Here is a 22,476-nt window from a genome sequence, read left to right on the forward strand (position 1 = left end):
TGGTAAAGGGACATGAGCAAGTGAACTATTGGGACTCATACATACCGATGTATGTGGACCAATGAGTATCACCGCTCGAGGAAATTATGACTACTTCATAACCTTCACTGATGACTTGAGTAGATATGGGTATATCTATTTAATGAAGCATAAAAGTGAAGCTTTTGAGAAATTCAAGGAATTTCAAAACGAAGTAGAGAACCAATTGAACAAAAGGATAAAGGCACTACGATCCGATCGTGGTGGAGAATATCTTAGCCTTGAATTCGATTCAAACGTGAAAGGTTGTGGTATTATATCACAACTTTCTCCACCCGGAACACCACAACTCAATGGTGTTGCCGAAAGAAGAAATCGAACCCTACTTGATATGGTTCGATCTATGATGAGTCAAACCGAGTTACCTAACTCGTTTTGTGGATTTGCGATTCAAACCGCAATAAAATCTTTGAACGTTAGTCCAACCAAAGCAACTGAAAAGACTCCATATGAGATATGGAGAAGAAAAGTTCCAGTTCTATCCCATATGAAAATTTGGGGTTGTGATGCTTATGTCAAAATTAAAAATGACAATAAGTTGGCACCACGATCCGAAAAATGAATTTTGTAGGATATCCTATGGCCTCCCGAGGCTATTACTTCTATAAGCCTCAAGAAAACAAAGTGTTTGTGTCTCGAGATATTATCTTCCTAGAAAGTGACTTTATTTCTAGGGGACAGAGTGGGAGAAAATTTTGAACTTGATGAAGTTCAAGAGCCACAAACCGAGGTAGAGACGCAAGAAGATGTTCCTTCGTCGTCTAACACGGTTGTCCCTCCTCCACTTAGAAGAACGGGCCGAGTTATTCGCCATCCCGATCGATATGTGGGACTTATCGAAGAAGATGGAACACTCGATGTGCTGCTATTAGAAAGTGACGAGCCCGCCACCTACAAAGCTGCAATCTCTAGTCCAAATTCCTCCTTATGGCTTGAAGCCATGAAGTCCGAGATGGATTCTATGCATGAAAACCAAGTTTAGAACTTGGTGGATTTGCCTAAAGGGGCAAGACCTCTTCAATGCAAATGGATTTTCAAGGTCAAGAATGGCATAGAAGGACATGATGATGTCTACAAAGCTAGGCTAGTGGCAAAAGGATTTACCCAAGTCCAAGGTCTCCATTATGATGAAACCTTCGCCCCGTAGCCATGCTAAGATCCATACAGATTTTGTTAGCGATTGCCGCATTTCATGATTATGAAATATGGCAAATGGATGTCAAAACCGCTTTTCTAAATGGGCATTTAGAAGAGGAGGTGTACATGATACAACCCGAAGGTTTTGTCGATTCTAAAAATCCTAACAAAGTGTGCAAACTTAAGAGATCCATTTATGGTCTTAAGCAAGCATCTAGAAGTTGGAATCATCGAATCGATCATGTGATAAAAGAGAATGGTTTCACTCGAAGTGTTGAGAAACCATGTTTATACATGAAAATTAGTGGGAGCAATGTTGTGTTCCTAATCTTGTATGTCGATGACATACTACTCATTGGAAATGATATTCCAATGTTGTCTTCCGTTAAGAAGTGGTTAGGTAACCACTTCCAAATGAAGGATTTAGGAGAGGCACAACGCATATTAGGTATCCGGATCCACAGAGATAGATCCAAGTCAAGAATCTTATGTTGATAATATTCTTTGACGTTTCAGCATGGACAAATCAAAAAGGGGATTGGTACCTATGGTAACTGGGACAATATTGAGCAAGTCTCAATCTCCCTCCGAACCCCATGATGTTGAACGCATGAAGATGATCCCTTATGCTTCCGCTGTTGGATCAATCATGTACGCCATGATATGCACACGTCCTGATGTCTCGTATGCCTTGAGCATGACGAGTAGATATCAAGGAAATCCAGGTGAGAGTCACTGGCTAGCCGTCAAGAACATCCTTAAGTACTTGAGAAGAACTAAGGATTCTATCTTAGTGTTTGGAGGAGACACGGAGCTCCGTGTTAATGGATACACGGACTCAAGTTTTCAAACGGATAGAGATGACATGAAATCACAAGCTGGTTTTGTTTTCATGCTCAATGGTGGTGCTGTTAGCTGGAGAAGCTTCAAGGAAGCTGTGACTACAGATTCAACAACGGAGGCTGAGTACATTGCAAAGATCGAAGCGCCAAGGAAGTCGTATGGATCAGGCAATTCACGAAAGGTCTAAGAGTAGTACCTACCGCCAATGATCCCATCACTCTCTATTGTGATAATAGTGGGACGATCTTCCAAGCTAAAGAGCCAAAGTCTAGTAATAGATCTAGACATGTACTTAGAAAATATCATGTAATTAGAGATTTCATTGAAAGAAAGGACATTGCGATATGTAAGGTTGGGACGGATGATAACATAGTTGATCCGCTCACCAAGCCTTTATCGCAGGCTAAGCATGATGGACATGTCGCGTCCATGAGACTTAAACACATGCCAGTTTTTGGTTAGATTTTGATATGAAATAAAAGAGTTGTTTTATTTACTCATATGCATAATCACATTTGTCTTTTATTTTTCCATTACTTTGTCATATTCAAATGGGTTGTAGAGACAAGTTTGAACCCCATTAAAGTGAACTAAATTGACATAGTAATCGCCCATAGTCACTTGTATGAGGTGACGTCTCGAAGTGACTAGAGAGTGATGCGATTGATGGCAAGTTCAAGTGCCATAGAGTCATATGAGAATGACTAGTCGATCACATAGGCAGACTGTTAGGAACACTTTGTCGGGCTAATGACCGCTTAGAGAGTTCTGGCAAATTTATATAGCCTGGTCGTGGCGAGAGCTACTATAGTATTCTAATGAGTCGATTCTTTTGACTAAAGACTGTTCGCCTAAGGTGGCACATGGGGTTTGATTAACTTTGATTTATGTTACTACGACCTTCGTAAATGGGGTCAAATGGGCATATTTTGGGTTATGATGGTTGTGGCTAGTCGAAGGGAATAAGTGCGATAGGAATTGTCCACCCCTTGTCAGGGTTATAACAATATCTCAGGGCCACTCGAGGAGTAATGAACGGGAAATGCGTGGCCACGCTCGGAAGGTATCTATGGTAGATAATTCCGGTCAATCAGTTATTCTCCAGATCGAGGAAACCACTCTTGATATGATCACTTGCAAGTACGACCTGAAAGACACCTTGTATTGAGTGGGAGATAGTAATAGGATAAGAAAATTGGTGATGCACACTTGTCGAGGACAAGTGGGAGATTGTTGGAATATGTGTCCTCCGACAATAATGCGATCACAACTGTCGATCATGATGATCACATGTTTAAATCTCATTTTAAGAATACATGTGGGAAATAATATTTTATTGTCAACTGGTCCACACATATCAGTAATGATTAGCTGACTAGAGTTTGACATTATTGTCGTGTGACGGTGTTGACCAGTTGATCCCCTTAGGTCATACCTAAAGGGTGACACTCTTAATTGTTTATTTAATTGATCGTATGTCGATACGAGTTAATTAAATTGCTTAAAATTGACGGATGATTTTGGAAGTAATATTTACGTGTCTTATTGTAATTTGATTATAATAAGATACGGTCTAAGTAATCGAATTGTTTTATTACTTAGATGAAATTATTGTTTACGGAAACGATTGAAACGGAATGAATAAATTATTATAAATACAGAATGTTGTAGTTTATAATTCGGAAACACTTTTGGTACAAGTAATTATGAATTACTATGTTAATTTTTATAAGTGACATATTTTATTAATATGTTGATTTTTAATTGTTAAAAATACATTTTATATATAAGATGTCATGTAATGTGTCACATGTGACATATTGACAAAATCACAAATAAAATGGACTCATCCATTTTATGTGTGTACCGAAATGGAGGGGGTATTTTAGAGTTTTTATTGTGTTGTATAATAAGTGGAAAACACAATAATAATTTCCTAGACCTAGCCTTGCATGCATAGCTTTATCTTGAGAAGAAAAGGAGGGCATACATTGGACATTTCCCCTCCCCCATGTCCGGTTTTTCCCATAAGAAAGAGCAAAGGGTTTTGCTTATATTTTTTACTCTTACACTACAATATTGGCTAGTGTAACATTCATTCTAATATCTCATAAAAACTTATAGAAATATAAGAGAGAAAATCTCCAAAATCTTCCCCTTCTTTTGGCCGAATAAACAAGAGTACAAACAAATATTTTGGGTTAATTTTAGTAAGATTAATATTGTTCTAGTACTAATAATATTAATCTATTAAGAGGTCATCTTGGGTATAAGTCTTTGGGAGGGATTCTAAGCTTGAATCCTTGTTCATCCAATATTAGGAAGCTCAAGAACAAGTAAGAAGGAGATCTTACTTGTGCCCAAAAATCCGAAACTATCATAGTAAGGATTGATGATTTCTTCTCTATTTTTATTTAAGTTTGCATGCATAGGATCTAGTTTAATTTTATGGCTAAATTAAAATGTCACATATATAAATATGTATATTAATGAGATTAATAATTCTAACAGAAACTAAGAATTCAAGGGAAACAATCGACGAAATCACAAAGGAATACACCGTGGAGGTACCTTTCTTTCATGCTCTCATACATTATAAGAGGTTTGAAAGAGATGAGGATCTCTATAAAACCTTTAAGAAGTGTGAGGTCAACATTCCCTTACTTACTTTGTTGAAAGGTGTACCTAGGTATGCAAAATTCTTAAAGGAATTGTGCACACCCAAGAGGAAGACCAAGAAAGGTACCCAAAGAGTGACGGTAAGTGAACATATTTCCTCCATTTTCAAAAAGCCACTCCCTAAGAAGTGTGGTGATCCGGGCATGTTCACTATACCGTGCTCCATTGGGAACAAAACCTTTACTCTTGCCATGCTTGACCTAGGGGCTTCGATAAATGTTATGCCCCATGTCATTTATGAGACCTTAGGACAACCCCCATTAGAAAGGACCGACGTTGTAATCCAACTTGCGGACCGATCTAACATTCACCCAAAAGGGATGATTGTGGATGTCTTAGTAGAAGTGGATAACCTCACCTTTCTGGCCGATTTCTATTTCTTAGACATGGAAGCGGATGCTAGTTCGACTCCAATACTCTTAGGCCGACCATTCATGAACACCTCCAACACAAAAATTAATGTTAAAAGTGGGAACGTAACCATGGAATTTGAAGGAAAGAAACTCGTCTATAATATATATGATGCCATGAAAAAACCAAATGACTTGAATTCTTCCTATTTTATAGATATATTTGAACCCTTGGCACACCATATGTATAACTTGTGTCACAAGGACCCACTTTAGGTGGTCCTCACTAACGACTTGAGCCAAGAAGGGTTGCATTTTTTGTTGTCTCAAGATGTGCAGGAAATCATAGGGAAATTGGAGAAGGAAGAACCCCTAGATGAGGCCATGTAAATTGAGACAAGCAAAAAAGAGGAGCCGAAAACAGGGCAAAGCGCAGCCTGCGCAAAAAGGCGCAGCCTGCGCTTTGGACTACCACCCCACCCAAATCTCTTTACTCAACACCTTTAGTCAAAAGGGTACGTTTCTACCCCTTGAAGCCAACCTCGAGAGACTACTCCTTTCTATAATAAAACCTCCAAAATGCAACCTTAAACCCCTCCCAACTCATCTTAAATACATCTTTCTTGGGGACAATGATACACTACCTCTAATCATCTCCAACAAACTCCAAATTGACCATGAAGAAAGGTTGGTGAGCATGCTCAAGAAACACAATGAAGCATTTGGGTGGAGCATCGCAGATATTAAGGGGATAAGCCCAAGCACTTGTATGCATAAGATTAGGTTGGAGAAGGATGCAAAACCCGTCCGGCAACCACAACGAAGGCTTAACCCACCTATGATAGAAGTTGTCAAGGAAGAGGTTATCAAGCTTTTAGAAATGGGTATTATATTTCCAATTAGTTATTCTCAATGGGTAAGCCCTACCCAAGTGGTGCCAAAGAAAGGTGGGGTAACGGTAGTCAAAAACACACAAGGTTCAATGATTCCCACCCGCTTGCAAATGGGGTGGAGAGTGTGCATTGACTACCGTCGCCTAAATGCGGTCACCCTAAAGGATCATTTCCCCTTGCCCTTTCTAGATCAAATGCTAGAAAGGTTGGGGGGAAAAGAGTTCTATAGCTTTTTAGATGGTTATTCCGGCTACTTTCAAATCTTTATCTTACTGGAAGATCAAGCTAAAACCACTTTTACATGCCCCTTTAGGACGTTCACATATCGAAGAATACCTTTCGGCTTATGTAATGCACCGGGAACGTTCCAACGGTGCATGATGAGTATATTTTCCGACCTTGTTGAACGCACCTTTGAGATCTTCATGGACGATTTTACCGTCCATGGAGACTCTTGCTTGGACCACCTCACCACGGTCCTAGCATGATGCATTGACTTCCATTTAGTGTTAAATTTCAAAAAATGCCATTTGATGGTCGAGAGCAGCATCGTGTTGGGACACGTGGTATCTAAAAGAGGGATTAAAGTGGATAGGGCAAAGGTAGAGGTCATCCAAACCTTACCATATACCAATAATACTCGAGATGTGAGGTCGTTCCTTGGCCATGCGGGTTTTTATCATCGTCTCATTAAAGATTTTTCGAAGATTGCTAACCCTATGTGTAGGTTGCTTCATAAGGATGCGGAATTTGTATTTGATAAGGAATATAAGAAGTCCTTTGACACCTTGAAGGATAAGCTAGTTTCGGCTCCATTCATCCGAGCTCCTACTCGGAATCTCCCCTTTGAGGTAATGACGGATGCAAGCGACTATGCTATTGGAGCCGTGTTGGGACAAAAAGAAGACAAAGCTTCCTATGTTATCCAATACGCCTCCTCCCTTATTAATGATGCTCAAAAAAACTATACCACAACCGAGAAGGAATTCTTGGCGGTGGTATACGCCCTTGAAAAATTCCGCTCTTACCTATTGGGTGTTAAAGTAATTGTTTACACCGACCACAAAGCCATCACTCAACTCGTGGGAAAGAAAGATACAAAACCAAGACTTATGCGGTGGGTCCTCCTCTTGAGTGAGTTCGATATTGAAATAAGGGAAAAGAAGGGATTAGCTAATGTGGTGGCCGACCACCTTAGCCGGTTGAACCTTGAACAAAAGCATCTGGGTGTAGTGGATGGGAGCCTGCCACATGAATCCGTATATGCTTTGATAATCATTGAACCATGGTATGCCAACATGGTCAACTACATGGTAACAAAAAAGTTTCCATCCACTTTATCCTCAAGCCAAAGAAGCAAGATTAAAGCCAACACCAAGTACTATTCATGGGACGACCCATACCTTTGGAATTTTTGTCAAGATCAAGTAATTCGCCGTTGCGTGCCGAATGGTGAGATCTCGGGTATTCTTAAACATTGTCACGAGTATGCTTGTGGAGGGCATTTTAGGTCCCAAAGGACGGAAATAAAAGTGCTAGAGTGCGATTTTTATTGGCCAAGTCTATTTAGAGATGCACAAGCATATGTCAAGACTTGTGATCATTGCCAAAGGGTTGGAAATATCTCAAGGAGAAATGAGATGCCACAACAATCAATTCTGTTTTGTGAAATCTTCGATGTGTGGGGTATGGATTTCATGGGGCCATTCCCAAATTCCCATGGATTTCTATACATTGTTCTAGCCATGGACTACATGTCAAAATGGGTGGAAGCAATTCCTACCCGAACCGATGATGCCAAGACGGTGAGTGCCTTTGTCCAAAACAACATTTTTTCAAGGTTTGGATACCCTAAGGCTATCATAAGTGATAGAGGGACACATTTTTGCAATAAGGTGATTGAAGCATTACTTAAAAAATATGGAGTCATCCATAAAGTCTCCACGGTCTATCACCCACAAACGAATGGCCAAGCGGAAGTATCCAACCGGGAAATCAAGGGCATTTTAGAGAAAACGGTGAATCCCGACCGGAAGGATTGGAGCAAGAGGCTAGATGATGCCTTATGGGCCTATCAGACGGCTTACAAAACTCCAATAGAAATGTCCCCATATAGGCTCATCTATAGGAAAGCCTGTAACACCCCATACACCAAGGTGACTTACCAAGACCACCTAATGCATGAGAATGTCACCATCTCGGTTACCCGAGGCACAGTAATCAAAAGTGACCATCATGAAACGTACTTTAAGTAAATAAATTTAAAGTGTTTACAACAATACCAAAACTAAAAGAATACGATACAAGTGTTCCAAACCAAAACCAACTGAAATAAATAAATTGTCATGGCACTACAGCGGAAGACAACTACTCGGACTCGTGGTGAATCATCCCCAGCTAACCCGCGCGCATCCATGCCATACCTGCTAAAGAACTGCTCACCATCTCCAAATGGATCACCACAGTTTTCAAAACATTTAATGGGGTCAATTACTGTATAAACAATATAAGATAAAACAACAAACAATTACACAATCACAATCTACAACATCGTCACATCACCAATCATCTGACTATACACTAAAGTGTGTAGCCCTGCCAGAATACCTATCGCAACAGGTATTCCACACCGCCAGTGGGGGACCGCAGCCGTTTCCACCTAAGCCCCGCTCATCTCCATCGAGCGAATAACCCAAGTCCATTAATGTGCACATCCCCCTTATGACGGGAACCACAAGGGGAAAATTAAGGGCGTAAATCCACTCCCGCAAGTGACTCCACTCAGCCGAGGGCGCTCCTCGCAAACCACAGACAATCAACAACAACCAAATACAATATCAACACTTACAAAACCAATTACGATATAATCACATGCCAATCAAACAACAACCATTTTATAATCATTTACACAATAACTGAGTAGGGAAACCCTACCTAGAATGAAATCACCGATCAACAATCACAAGCAGCGGATCAAAAGCGTTCCTCAACGAAATCATCTCCTATAATCACAATCTAACATCAACAATACTCCCCAAAATCCTTAATTCACTCTATTAGGGTTTAAACAAAACTAATAAATCAACATAAAAACGGTAAAAGGACTTTACCCACAATACACGATCTCAACTGTATAAAGAACTCTGAAAATTGATGACTCTAGTCCTTGGATTTGATAGCAAATGCGAGAAGAGAACTTACGCAACTTTGTTTTCTTTTGTAAAAAGGTTCTGAGTAAATTAAAAAGGTAAAAGAAACTGACGATTCCACTTTATATAACATTCATGCGTTGCTATCAAAACCTGACCAAAACCCGTATAAACCGACTTACTCGATTGAGTACCGCCTACTCGATCGAGTTGCCCTCACTCGATCGAGTATCCATCAGGAAGAACATACTCCAGACTGCAAAACTAACTTACTTGACAGAGTAAGCCCTACTCGATAGAGTACCCATCAGCTCATAAATTTGTGGTATTCAGTCTTCCCTCCTTAAAAATGAACTTCGTCCCTGAAGTTCAAATCCATACCAAAAAACAAACTTACTAACTCAACTATGACACAACAACTCAATGAAAACTCAAAAACAAAACCCAAACACAACTCATTATGACTCAAAACAGACATTAACTTTACCAAGACTTAAACAAAATCGTACCAAAACCTTATGCGATCATCTCTTACCCCCTAAAAGAAACATGGTTACGTCCCCGTAACCACGCATACCTGATAAAAAAGAGACGGGTAACGTTCCTTCATAGCTTTCTCCGCCTCCCAATTTGCTTCCTCAATGTTGTGATTAGACCATAAAACTTTTAGCAACACTGTTTCCCAAGTTCTAGTCTTGCGAACCTTGCGATCTAGGATATCTTTTGGCACCTCCAGGTAAGACAAGGATTCATCCAACTCAATGTTCTCAACCTCTAGCACATGAGAAAGATGACTCACATACTTCCGTAGTTGAGATACATGAAACACATTATGTACCCGATCCAAAGCTAGTGGTAAAGTTAACCGATAAGCAACCTCTTCCACACGATCCAAAATCTCATAAGGGTCAATGAACTTTTGGCTTATATTCCCTTCCTTATCAAATTGCATCACCCCACGCATAGGTGACACCTTCAAGAGAACCTTGTCCCCAACTTGGAACTCAACGCCCCGAAGATGTAAATCCGCATAAATCTTTTGGCGATCTTGTGCTGCTATCATCTTTTGTCGAATCAACTTTACATGTTTAACCATATCCTGTACCATCTGTGGACCTAGAACCACTACCTCAGCGCTATCATCCCAGCAAATCGGACTCATGCATTTCCTCCCATACAAAGCCTCAAACGGAGCCATCCCAATACTCGTATGGTAGCAGTTGTTGTAAGAAAACTCTATCAGTTCCAACTTATCTTCCCAGCTACCACCAAACTCCATCACACAAGCCCTCAACATGTGCTCCAAGGTCTTGATTGTCCTCTCTATCTACCCATTTGTTGCAGGATGAAATGCAATAATCATCTTCAAGGTAGTCCCCATCAATTTCTGCAACTCTTGCCATAACCGAGAAATGAACCTCGCATTCCGATCTGACACAATGTCCTTTGGAACTCCATGTAGCCTCACTACGTTCTTCCTATAGCCATTTTCCAACTGCACCTTATTTTTCATGGGAATAAAATGAGCTGACTTAGTCAAACGGTCAGCGATCACCCATATCATGTTATTACCTTAATGGCTCCTCAGCAAACCCACGATGAAATCCATGGAGATAGATTCCTATTTTCACTCAGGTACCTCAAGAGACTGAATCTTACCCTGCGGTCTTCGCTGTTCCCCTTTAACTTTATGACAAGTCAAACATCTAGCCACAAACTCAGCTGTCTCCCTCTTCATCCAAGGCCACCAAAACGTGTTCTTAAGGTCTCTATAAAGCTTGTCGCCACCTGGATGTACTGAATACGGTGTGCAATGAGCCTCAATCATGATTATCTTTTTCAACCCTTCATCCTTAGGTACACACCATCTACCATCAAACTAAACACTCCCATCAGAATGAATAGAAAACCGAGACACCGTCCCTTTCTCTACTCCAGCTCGCCACTCCTGAATCTTGGGGTCAAGAGTCTGTTTCCTACGAATATCATCATAAAGAGCTGGCTGAACTGTCAAATCACCTCTACTATCCCGTTTCTAGATCACATGTATACCCATCTTGGTCACTTCATCTTTCAGCCTCATCATTGACATAGCTGTGCGTAGAGAATGCACACTCTTCCTGTTCAGCACATCGGCCACTACATTGGCCTTCCCTTCATGGTATATGATATCCATGTCACAGTCTCCTATTAGCTCCATCCACCTCGTATATCTCATGTTCAACTCCTTTTGAGTAAACATGTACTTGAGACTCTTATGATCAGAAAACACCTTAAAGGTCGCCCCATAAAGGTAGTGTCTCCAAATCTTAAGAGCGAACACAACTGCACCCAAATCTAGATCATGTGTCGCATAGTTCTCCTCATAAGACTTCAATTGCCTAGAAGCATAGGCAATGACTTTTCCGTTTTGCATCAACACACATCCCAACCCGTTCTTTGAAGCATCTGTATACACCTCGAAGTTCTCACTCCCTTCAGGTAAAGCTAAGATTGGAGGTGTGGTCAAACACTCCTTTAAACACTACAAGAGAAAACGTTGTTTCCTACGGACGATTTCTGTCGGAAAATACCAAGAAACCGTAGGAATAAGCGATTTCATACGGAAAATCCGTAGGAAGAGGTTTGTAGGAATATTTCGTCGGAAAAACGAGTCCTTCCTACGGATTTTTTGTCGGTAAAAGTATGTCCTACGGACCTTCCTACGAATTCTAAAATCTCACGATTTATTTGACAGACATAACATTCCTACGGAAGTCCGTAGGAGGAAGTAAATGTCCTACGGAATTTCTGTACGAACGTATTACTAATTGTCGTTCACTATTGTACGTTTGCATCAGCGAATTTCCGTAGGAAATTTCAAAAATTCCGTAGGAGCATGTATGTAATTAGGCATAATCAACCTGGGTTTAAAGCATGCCAAATTACCCAAATTCCTGCACAAAATAATAAACGACCATTCTCATCACTCAACCACAAAGTGGGAGGCCACAATTCCACACAAAAAGTGCAATATAGTACTAAATTTCAAGTTTTTCATAAATGAAAATAATGTAAGTTTTACGTTACGAGCATAAAAGTTCATCAAGTACAAAGCATGTTATAATCATCAAAATATCCTTTAAACTTAATATAAAGTCATCTAACCATCCCAAATGACGTTTCTGCTCCACTACTTCCATCGTCATGGGGATCTCGACGGAAATGAGTGAACTTGGAGCACGTGGCTGAGAGAGTGTTCAATGTTTCTTGCATCTTCATGATTGTTTCATCCTGTTCTTTGAATCGCGCTTAAGTCTCCTCTTTTAACTTTTGATTTTCTTCTTTAAGCTGCGCATTCTCCGCTTGCACCCTACTAAGTATCCCAGTACTAACATAAGAAGTAACGGTCGATCTAAGTGTTGAATAAGTAGACGGCCTCTTGATATACATATCAGCAGCACTACCGATTCCATACAAATGCCCCTTATGAAACCCGCCCACGATTTCAGCGAAAAGTTCATCTTCATCAAAATCTTCTCCTTTTTCCAACAGTTCTGCCTTTCGAGATTCAAATTTTTTCTACAAGAAAAAAACAAACACAATAAAAATTAAAATATTTAAAGTAATGTTAAAATAACAATAAAAAAGGCTGATGCTAATATATATTATTCTCACCTTTGTTTCTTCGGCCTTCTCATCAGCGAGCACACCATTGTGGGAATGGACTTCGATGAATAACTCAAAAGCATTGGTATTTTCCTTCTTCATCTTCTCTAATCTATTAAATCAAATTTCATAGATTATTAGTATATAAAATATGTAAGTATTCTATTTGTTTCATATTGTAAAAATAATAAAAGAAATATAGATTTGATTTGCTTACCATTCACTCCGCTAGCTCAATACTAGAAATAGAACCCATGTTATGAGTTCCTGGAATTTTGCCATCGACCGCGTGCTTTGCTCGATTAGCTTTTCCGCTTTCAGACATCTTTTTAAAAGCATCACTATTTCTATAAGCTTTTAGTTCGGCAAAAGAGGTTGCCGGCATCCAATCGGGCTTCTCATCATCAGTGTTCACGTAATGGAGTATGTCCCGAAGACGTTCTTTTGCTTTATCAAAGAAAGCCTTCTTAACATCGGCCTCCGGGTCAGATTCGTAAACAACCTTATCCTACAATGATATAAAAAATTTAAACAAGTAAAAAACTATAATATTATTCAAGGTATTTCCGTAACAAAATTAAAAATGTTTTTACCTTGAAGACATTCCACCACTTTACACGAACCTCTTCAGGAGTCTTTCTCCAAGTTGGGCAAAAAACGGTGAAGTTAGTCCTTATTGTAGCTGCAACTTCCTGTGAAACATCCGGATGACCAAACCTAAAACGAAAAATTCGCACGACATAAGATGGTCCATTTCCCACTAATAACATAGCATGTATGTAATTTTTGTGAAATACAGTGCACACGAAAAGTACAAACCACTAATAAGAGAACTAAGAGAACCTTTATTTACTGCATTTATAATTACTACCAAAACTTATATGGGAATTGAAGATTTTAAAGGAGTAAGGCAGAGAGTTTACTATCGAAAGCAGGTGGTATTGGTATTATTCAGAACAAAAAGTGTTGCTTCATAGTTCACACTTCAAACTTCACACGAAAAAGATGAGCTAAGTGCGTGACTGCATGTGACTATATATGGAGTAATATATTATCTTGAATTTTTCATACAGCTTTTACGACGCCGTCGTTCTTTGTTATAGTTAGTTTAAATTGTTGTCTCTAACTATGATGTTAATTAGCCCACTCTTTCTTTTTATGATCACTGTAAATGACTGGATTTCTTTACAATTATAAGCGGTCACAATTATGTTTAAACCACACAACGATCAATTAGAATCTTATAAATATGCTTACCACATATTATCCTCGGAAGATAAAATAATTTTCCCATCTTGAGTCCTCGGGGCTGCTGTCTTCTTAAACTTTTTCTTTTTCTTTACTGGTACTTGAGTAGACACCTCGTTGTCCTCGTTTTGAGGAGTAGATTCTCCACTTGGTATGCTCGAACGACCTCTTCTTCTTCCCCCCTGCCATACTTAACTACTAAACTCTTCCAAAAAAAATATTAGATAAAACAAAAAAAAGTTAGAATGGCGATTACAAAAGGCTAATAATTTGAAAAATAAGAACTTAGTATAACGAACTAGTAAAATATTACATCAAAATTTAAAGATAAATAGACATGTCCATAATATAATTAAAATAAAAAAATTGTGCTCGTATAAAATTTAATCTCAATAATCATCATCATTATCGTCGTGTTCATTGTCAATATCATCATCTTCATCATCATCATCATCATCTTCTTCTTCTTCTTCTTCTTCTTCTTCTTCCTCCTCCTCCTCCTCCTCCTCCTCCTCCTCCTCCTCTTCATTCTCATTCTCTTCATTTTCATCCAAAATTAAGTCTTCCTCTTCCTCCTCCTCCCCCTCCTCCTCCACCACCTCTTTAGTTCTACCATAATCTAATTCATCTTCATTAATCACTGACAAAATGGACGGTTCTGTGACCAAGTCTTCTTGAAAAACAACTGAATCGACAGGAGCATCAATGTGTGTTCTAGCCTTGGTCTTAAACACAGCCCACCATTGATCATTCTTTATAGAGTTTGGATAAGATGAGAAATAAATTTGTTGAGCTTGATGAGCCAAGATAAACGGTTCATATTTTTGATATTTCTTAGTTCGATTAACTTCGACAAGTCTATATTTCTCATGCACTTGCATACCTCTACTTGAGTTATCCATCCAGTCACATTTGAACAAGACAGCCTTATATATCTCTCGATTTCCAGCATAACTTAACTCAATGACTTCTTGTAAGATGCCATAAAAGTCAGTATCTTCACCCGAACTAACACATACCCCATAGTTCATTGAAGTTTTATGTTTTCCGTAAGCGAATGTGTGAAAATTAAACCCATTAATTGAATAACGTGTCCATGATTGAACCTGTTTAGATGGACCCATTGCTAAAGCTCGTAGCAAATCATTGTCATTATTCAAACCAATCACCTACGATAAATGAATGTGTTAATTAAAAAAAAAACGTTTATGTAAGTATTAGTAATATATTAAATGTTGTTCAACTCTAGTGCTTACTTGATCTTCAAACCATTTTGGGAATTCTACATCGAATTTACTCCAAACATCATTCGAGGAAAGTTCAGGATGCTGTTTAATAATAAAATCTTCGAATTTCCTGAAATTTAAAAATATGTAATTTTATTTAGTTTGATGTACACAATGATTTATGCTTCCTAAATCTATGTGATATTATTTAAAAAAGATTGATCTTACCGTGCAAACTCTTCTAATACATCTTCACAATTGGTTAGAACATAAATGTGAGCACGATCATATTCATTGTCATCCAAGTACCTTTTTCTACCCTTTGAACTAGGGGTACCCTTCGCATCTTGTTGGAAAAGCTCGGGTAAAACTGAATCAGTTTGCTCTTTTGAGCCAAGATCAAGATCTTTTGTTTTTGTGTCTATATACTCTTCAAAGTAGATAGAACAAAAGTTCGATATCTCTTCCGTTAAATAAGCATTGCATATAGAACCCTCGACTCGAGCTTTATTACCAACTTTACGCTTCAAGTGGTTTAGAAACCTACACAATTACTAAGATATAATGGATGTTTTTTTTATAGTTAATTTAACTTATCATGAAATGTAATTAAGATATTTACCTCTCAAAAGAATACATCCACCTATACTGAACAGGTCCACCAACTTTTGCTTCATATGGTAAATGAACCGGTAGATGTTCCATGGAGTTGAAAAAAGAAGGGGGGAAAATCATTTCCAATTTGCATATGATCTCCGCAATGTTTTTCTCTAGACGAGTCATATCATTTGTTTTAATAGTTGAAGCACACAAATCCCTAAAAAACTGACTAATCTCAGTTATTGAATTCCACACATTTGTTGGAAGTAGCCGTTTTAAAGCCACGGGTAATAGACGCTCCATAAATACATGACAATCGTGGCTTTTCATTCCATGAAGCTTAAGTTCTTTTATGTCCACACACCTACTCAACTTAGATGCATACCCATCTTGGAACTTCAAATTGGACACCCATTCACACAATGCTTTCTTTTGAGATTTGTCAAGAGTGAAAGGAGCCTTGGGCACATCCCCGCTCTTACGGATATGTAATTTTGGACGATGACAAAAAAGACGCAAGTCTTTCCTTGAATTTATGGTGTCTGTTGTTTTCTTTTTCACATCCATCACCGTGTTAATCAACAACTCAAAGAAATTCTTCTCAATATGCATTACATCCAAGTTGTGTCTAATTAGTAATGATTTCCAATAAGGAAGTTCCCAAAAGATACTTCTTTTTTACCAACCATTTTTCAATTTTTTCAATTTCTTGAACTCTTCCGGAGTACCACTGATCACCGTTGGCAAGCCTGACACCCGGTCCCATACTTCTTGTCCTGACAGTATTGGAGGCGCAGGATCCTTTTCCACTGTATCTTTTAAGAAAGCATTCCTGTTATTTCGAAAATCATGATCCATTGATAAGAATTGTCTATGACAATCAAACCAACTCTCTTTCTTCCCAAATGGAAGATGAAACGATTTAGTTTTCTCCATACAATAAGGACATGCATGGTGTCCAGTAGTGGACCAGCCGGACAACATGCCATATGCTGGAAAGTCATTGATGGTCCAAATAAGGGCTGCTTTTAGATAAAAATTTTGTTTCTTCGAGACATCGTACGTGAGTACACCAGTCTCCCATAATTGTTTCAACTCCTCCACCAACGGTTGCATGTACACATCTAGGTTTTTTTTTTGGATTTTTAGGACCAGGAACAATCAATGATAAAAAAATAAATTGCTTCTTCAAACACAGCCAAGGCGGTAGGTTATAGGGTGTTACCATTACCGGCCAACATGAGTATGATTTCCCAAACTGGCCAAATGGTGTGAAACCGTCAGTGCAAAGACCTAAACGAACATTACGGGGATCACTAGCAAAATCAGGATAGGTTGAATCAAAATGTTTCCACGCATCACTGTCACTTGGATGAGCCATTGTCCCACTAACACGGGGGTTCTCCTTATGCCATCTCATTTCACTTGCAACGTGTTTTGTTGCGTAAAGCCTTTGTAACCTAGGTGTAAGCGGAAAATAAGTTAAGACATTATGTGCCACTCGCTTCCCCTTTGAAGTCTTTTCGTACCTATCTAAGCCACACTTGCTACACTTCTCAAGTAGTGCATCTTCCTTCCAGAAAAGCATATGTCCTTCAAAGCATGCGTCAATCTTTTGATGAGGAAGTTCTAAACCCTTAAGAATTTTTTCGTGTTGTAAAATGACCTCGTCATAGAATTATTTTCTGGGATAACATCTTCAATCAATGATGCAAACCCATCCACGCATCTATGAGCTAAATTGAACTCACACTTTAAAGTTATCATCCTTGCAGCTACTTCCAACAAGGAAACTTTGCTCCCCTCATACAACGGTTTTTCAGCGGCATTTAACATTTCAAAAAATAACTTTGACTGGGGATTTGGAGACTCTTCATCTTCGATAGGAGGTTCCTCTAACATATCTAACACATTAGAGCCTAAAGCATCGACCACCATTTCCCTATATGTGTTGTCAAATGTACTAGATTCTCCCTCATTTTGGATGAACTCTTCACCGTGGCTAGTCCAATCATAATAATGTGGACAAAAACCCTTGCCAATAAGATGCGCTTTTACTTCATATTCATTTAAATATTTCAAATTCTTACACTTCAAACATGGACACCTTAGTTTTTTTTCTAATTGAAAATCTTGTTGACTCTTAGCGTGTTGTATGAATTCACGAACTCCATTAATAAACTCAATCTTAGGTCTTTTATTGTCATCCAACCTTTCATACATCCATTCTCGATTTGATCTCCTCATTATAAATCTACATAATAATCATACGAAGTAAACAACTGTATCAAATCCAATCAAAATTCAACTAAATAAAGTCCAAACTAAATAAATTTAATCAAATAATCCTCTAATAATTCAACTTACCAAATAAGAAAAAAATAAATATCAAATAAGGTGTGAACCAAGGATGCTATTCGCTTATACTGTCAGACTTATAATTTTATACAATGCAACTTATACATATATATTATATTACCAAATAAAAAAAAATATCAAAGAGTGAGCTTATTAGTTAGTGCAACTTCAGATTTTGACTCTCTGACATATACTAAATGCAACTTCTGTTTTGGGATTAAATCTGTTATAAAGTAGTTAGCTTATTAGTCCTAAGTGAGTTTGGTTGATGTAAATTTCTTTATATTGATATGGTCAAGTAAAGCTAGTCTTGCTTGTGACGGGCTAATTCCGTCACAAGTTTGTGACCTCTCACAAAAAGGGAGAGAGGACAAGGTGGGGCACCCCCATGTGCTTCCCCACTCACCTTTCATAAGTATTTTGTGAGAGAAAACGGTATCCGTCACAAGCTTGTGACGAATGTCGTCCGTCTTCAATGAGATTTTGTGAGTCAAGTATGCTATCTATGCTAATACATATGTTATATATGGCTTATACAGGAACTGCTATTTATCATTTATAGTGGACATTAACATTCAAGGCTATCCAATACTAGATACCTTATGTACAAAGTCTCTCGTACTTACCCTTTGCAGTAGCTTAAAAATTGGTTAAAGCATCCCATCACACATATCTCTCTTTTTATTCTCTTCAACTAAAGTCATTAGTCATTTAATATCCAAATAACAAAATTTGCACAACTTGGTCAATAATGTAATATTGTCTGCTCTACCATTAGTATGTATTTGTATGGGAGTGTAGTAAAAGCATAAGAAACTCTAGCTCTAAATAATGAGCTAATCATTGTAGCAAACAATTGGTCTCTCTTGTGATGGTCCGAAATATGACCACTTTAAGATCAAATGTAACCATTACCTATGAACTAATGGTCACATTTTCTTATTAAAATGGTTATATTTGGGTCCGTCACAATCTGTGACAAAAAAAAGTCCGTCACAAATGAGAATTTGTATGTAGCAAAACCATTAGGAACGAATACGCCTATTATATTGCTTACTATCCAGTGATTTTCTTAACTATTCACTACAGATTAGGGAAGATCATTTGCCTATCAATTAATTTATTGAACAGCCATATGGCTTATTGCATAATAAAGATTGTAGCGTAATTTACCATAACTTATTATCAGACCTTTTTTTCAACAATCCCACTACATAATTAAGCAATTTAGGACCAACACTACATGATCATTTGCCATTAGCTTTGTCGTTTTGATATTGTACTGTAATTGATTAATGACAGAAGGAAAATTGGAATTAGCTTTTGATTGTCGACGGGTTAGAAAAATGGGTCAGACTGGTTTACGAGATTAGCATTGTCGGAAAAAGCTTACTGGTTGTATGCAGCCTTAAGGGGAAGAAGAAAGAAAGAACAGTAAGGGTGGGAATGTTCAAGAAAATAAAAATAGGGAGTAACACACATCATATACACCATATAAACACACAAGTTCATCACAAATCAAACATTAAAATAACGACACACATCATAAACATCACATAAACAAAGGAACTCAGATAAAAAATTATTAATAAAATTAGCAAAAGTAAAATTTGAATTTAGGTTTATTACCAAAGTCGAGGAGGACGAAGGGCGGAAAAGCGGTAGTGTTGTTGTGGTTGACGACAAGGTGAACAGCGAGCAAACGGAGAGGCAAAGGCGAGGCGAACGGCGTGGAGGGTGATGTGAGAGTCGTGGTGTATAATGGGAATGTAGAGAGGTTTATTATTATTATTTTGGCTAACAAGGGTTTTGCCTGGCTTTTAGTCTAATATATCATGGGCTGACGAAACATTAAGCATTCCTACGACTCTTCCGTCGAAACAGGATTTAATTTAAACTGTCCACGAATTTATTCCGTCGGAATAGTAAACCATCCGTAGGAAATATATTATTCCGACGCAAAAATCCGTCAGAGTTTGTCGGATTAATTTAGCGCCAAAAATTCAGTAGTCTTCCGCCAACATATTTCACGAAATTCCGTCGGAACTTTATGTCTTCCGTCGGAAAGCTTAACAGAAATAAACATCCGTCGGAATCATCCGTAGGAAACATTTAATACCGACAGATTGTATAGTCCGTAGGAAAATATCCGTCGGAATGAAACCTTCTTCTTGTAGTGAAAGTTTGGAATGCCGTCTCACAACTTTCATCCCAACGAAACCTGTTCTCTTTCCTCATCAACGCTGTTATAGGCCTGGCGATCATGGAAAAGTCTTTCACGAAACGTCGATAGTATCCTGCCAAACCCAAGAAACTCCTAATCTCGACGTTCTTTGATGCCTCCCAGTTAGACACCACCTCAATCTTGGAAGAATCCACAGCTACACCCTCTTTAGAGATCACATGGCCCAAAAAAGCCACTTTCTCTAACCAGAACTCACACTTAGACAACTTAGCATACAATTGGTTGTCACGGAGAGTTTGCAACAACAATCGTAAATGCTCCTCATGCTCCTCCTTATTACTGGAGTAGACTAAGATGTCATATATGAACATCACCACAAACTGGTCTATGTACTGGCTGAAAACCTTGTTCATTAGATCCATAAACACTGCTGGTGCAATGGTCAATCCAAACGGCATCACCACATACTCATAGTGACCATACCTCGATTGAAAAGTTGTCTTTAGTATGTCTTCATCCCGAATCCTCACCTGATGGTACCCCGACCTTAGATTAATCTTTGAAAAGACACATGCTCCACTCAACTGGTAAAAAAGATCATCTATCCTCGGTAAAGGATACTTGTTCTTCACTGTGACATGATTCAGCTCTCTGTAGTCTATACATAACCTCAAGCTCCTATGTTTCTTCTTCACGAACAAGACTGGTGCACCTCACGGCGATAAAGTTGGTCTAATGTATCCCTTATCCACCAAATCATTCAACTGTTTCTTCAGCTCCTCTAACTCTTTAGGACCCATACGGTACGGGGCCTTAGAAATTGGTCTCATTCCTGGTTTCAACTCCACACTGAAGTCTATCTCTCTCTTTGGTGGTAAACCCGGTATCTCATCGGGAAAAACATCTGGAAACTCCCTCACCACTAGTATCTCGGCTGCTGTCGGTTCCACCATACTTGTATCTTTCACATGGAATAGGATCAAGGAAACCCTTCCTCAAGTATGAATTTAATGTCACTGTTATAATCACCTTGAATTTGGGTTTGATAACAAACCCACGATAAGACACACTAACTCCCTTAGGACCTCTCAAAGAAACTTTCTTTTGGTGACAGTGTATCCTAACTTTATACTTACCCAACCAGTCCATCCCGACTATCATCTCAAAACCATCCATAGCAAACTCCAACAAGTCAACTAGAAGATCAACTTGTCCAATAACCATGGACACCCCTCTATACAAATTCCCACAAGACACTGACTCACCCAACGGTATAAAAACCTCATCTTTTACAAACTCAAACTCTCTCAAACCCAAAGACTTAGCATAACTCGATGATATAAACGAGTGTGACGCCGCCGAATCAAACAAAACAAAGGTAGAAAAGTTGTTAACAAGAAAAGTACCGATGATCACGTGTGCATCATCCCCAGCAGCTTGCTTGTCCATCATAAACAGCTTGCCACTACTCTTTTGTCCACTCTCTTGCATTGTGCTGACAGATGTAGAAGGCTTGGCAGCTGACCCCTGATTGTTGTTAACTACCGGTTTCTGATAAGAATTACCGCCATTGTGGTTGAACCCACCGTTGTTGTTACTCTGCCCTCCATGGCTGTTCCATGACCCAGCTGGTCGGTTGCTAGCATAGCTCTACGTCGGTCCCTGTGACCAGGAAGTCTGCTGAAGTCCTTTGAGTCTTTGACAACCACTCTTTCCTGTGAAACTCCTTCTTTCTTGAACTATGATTGATCTGACCATTTTCTTTAGGTTCTGAAAGGAAATTTCATTTCGAGATATCACGAGGTAGATTACCCTTCGCCTAACCTAAAATGCGTATAAATCTAAACAAAATTAGACTTCATGATCAAGTAAGAGGAACAACCATGAGTTCAGAAGGAACGAGGGGAAATAACCCTATCTTAAAAGCAGTGATGGGTCAAAGCTACATACGTGGCATGTGAGACAAGGATTCCTCTCATTCAAGCAGCAATTCACCCTACCCCTGAGAAACAGAAGAAGGACTCTTTTAAATCGATGTATGACTCGCTTCGCTTCACTCGTTCGCATCCTACTCCTTGTCTTGCCCCAACGCTTGTTCTAAAAAAAGACATGCGCTCCTCT

At 38.8% G+C, this 22,476-nt stretch overlaps 1 protein-coding gene across 1 annotated transcript; it reads right to left on the reverse strand.

Moving 5' to 3' along the window:
• Nucleotides 1–16,490: 16,490 nt before the first annotated feature.
• LOC141651939 (uncharacterized) lies at nt 16,491–18,059 on the reverse strand. The gene is made up of 3 exons (XM_074459628.1): nt 17,479–18,059; nt 17,052–17,272; nt 16,491–16,936 (listed from the first exon to the last, which is right to left on the reverse strand). The coding sequence occupies exons 1-3, from the start codon at nt 18,057–18,059 to the stop codon at nt 16,491–16,493; spliced, it is 1,248 nt and encodes a 415-aa protein (XP_074315729.1).
• Between the last annotated feature and the right edge of the window lie 4,417 nt (nt 18,060–22,476).

This window comes from Silene latifolia, chromosome 4, assembly GCF_048544455.1.
Source record: "Silene latifolia isolate original U9 population chromosome 4, ASM4854445v1, whole genome shotgun sequence".
Classification (NCBI taxonomy): domain Eukaryota; kingdom Viridiplantae; phylum Streptophyta; class Magnoliopsida; order Caryophyllales; family Caryophyllaceae; genus Silene; species Silene latifolia.

What these genes read in the sequence shown, in the direction of transcription:
- LOC141651939 (XM_074459628.1), bottom strand. Translation starts at nt 18,059, where the DNA reads ATGAGGAGATCAAATCGAGAATGGATGTATGAAAGGTTGGATGACAAT. An exon ending in GAAAATAATTCTATGACGAG is followed by an intron (nt 17,273 to 17,478) that starts GTCATTTTACAA and finishes GCTTACACCTAG; the next exon opens with GTTACAAAGGCTTTACGCAA. An exon ending in GTTTGGGAAATCATACTCAT is followed by an intron (nt 16,937 to 17,051) that starts GTTGGCCGGTAA and finishes AAAAAAACCTAG; the next exon opens with ATGTGTACATGCAACCGTTG.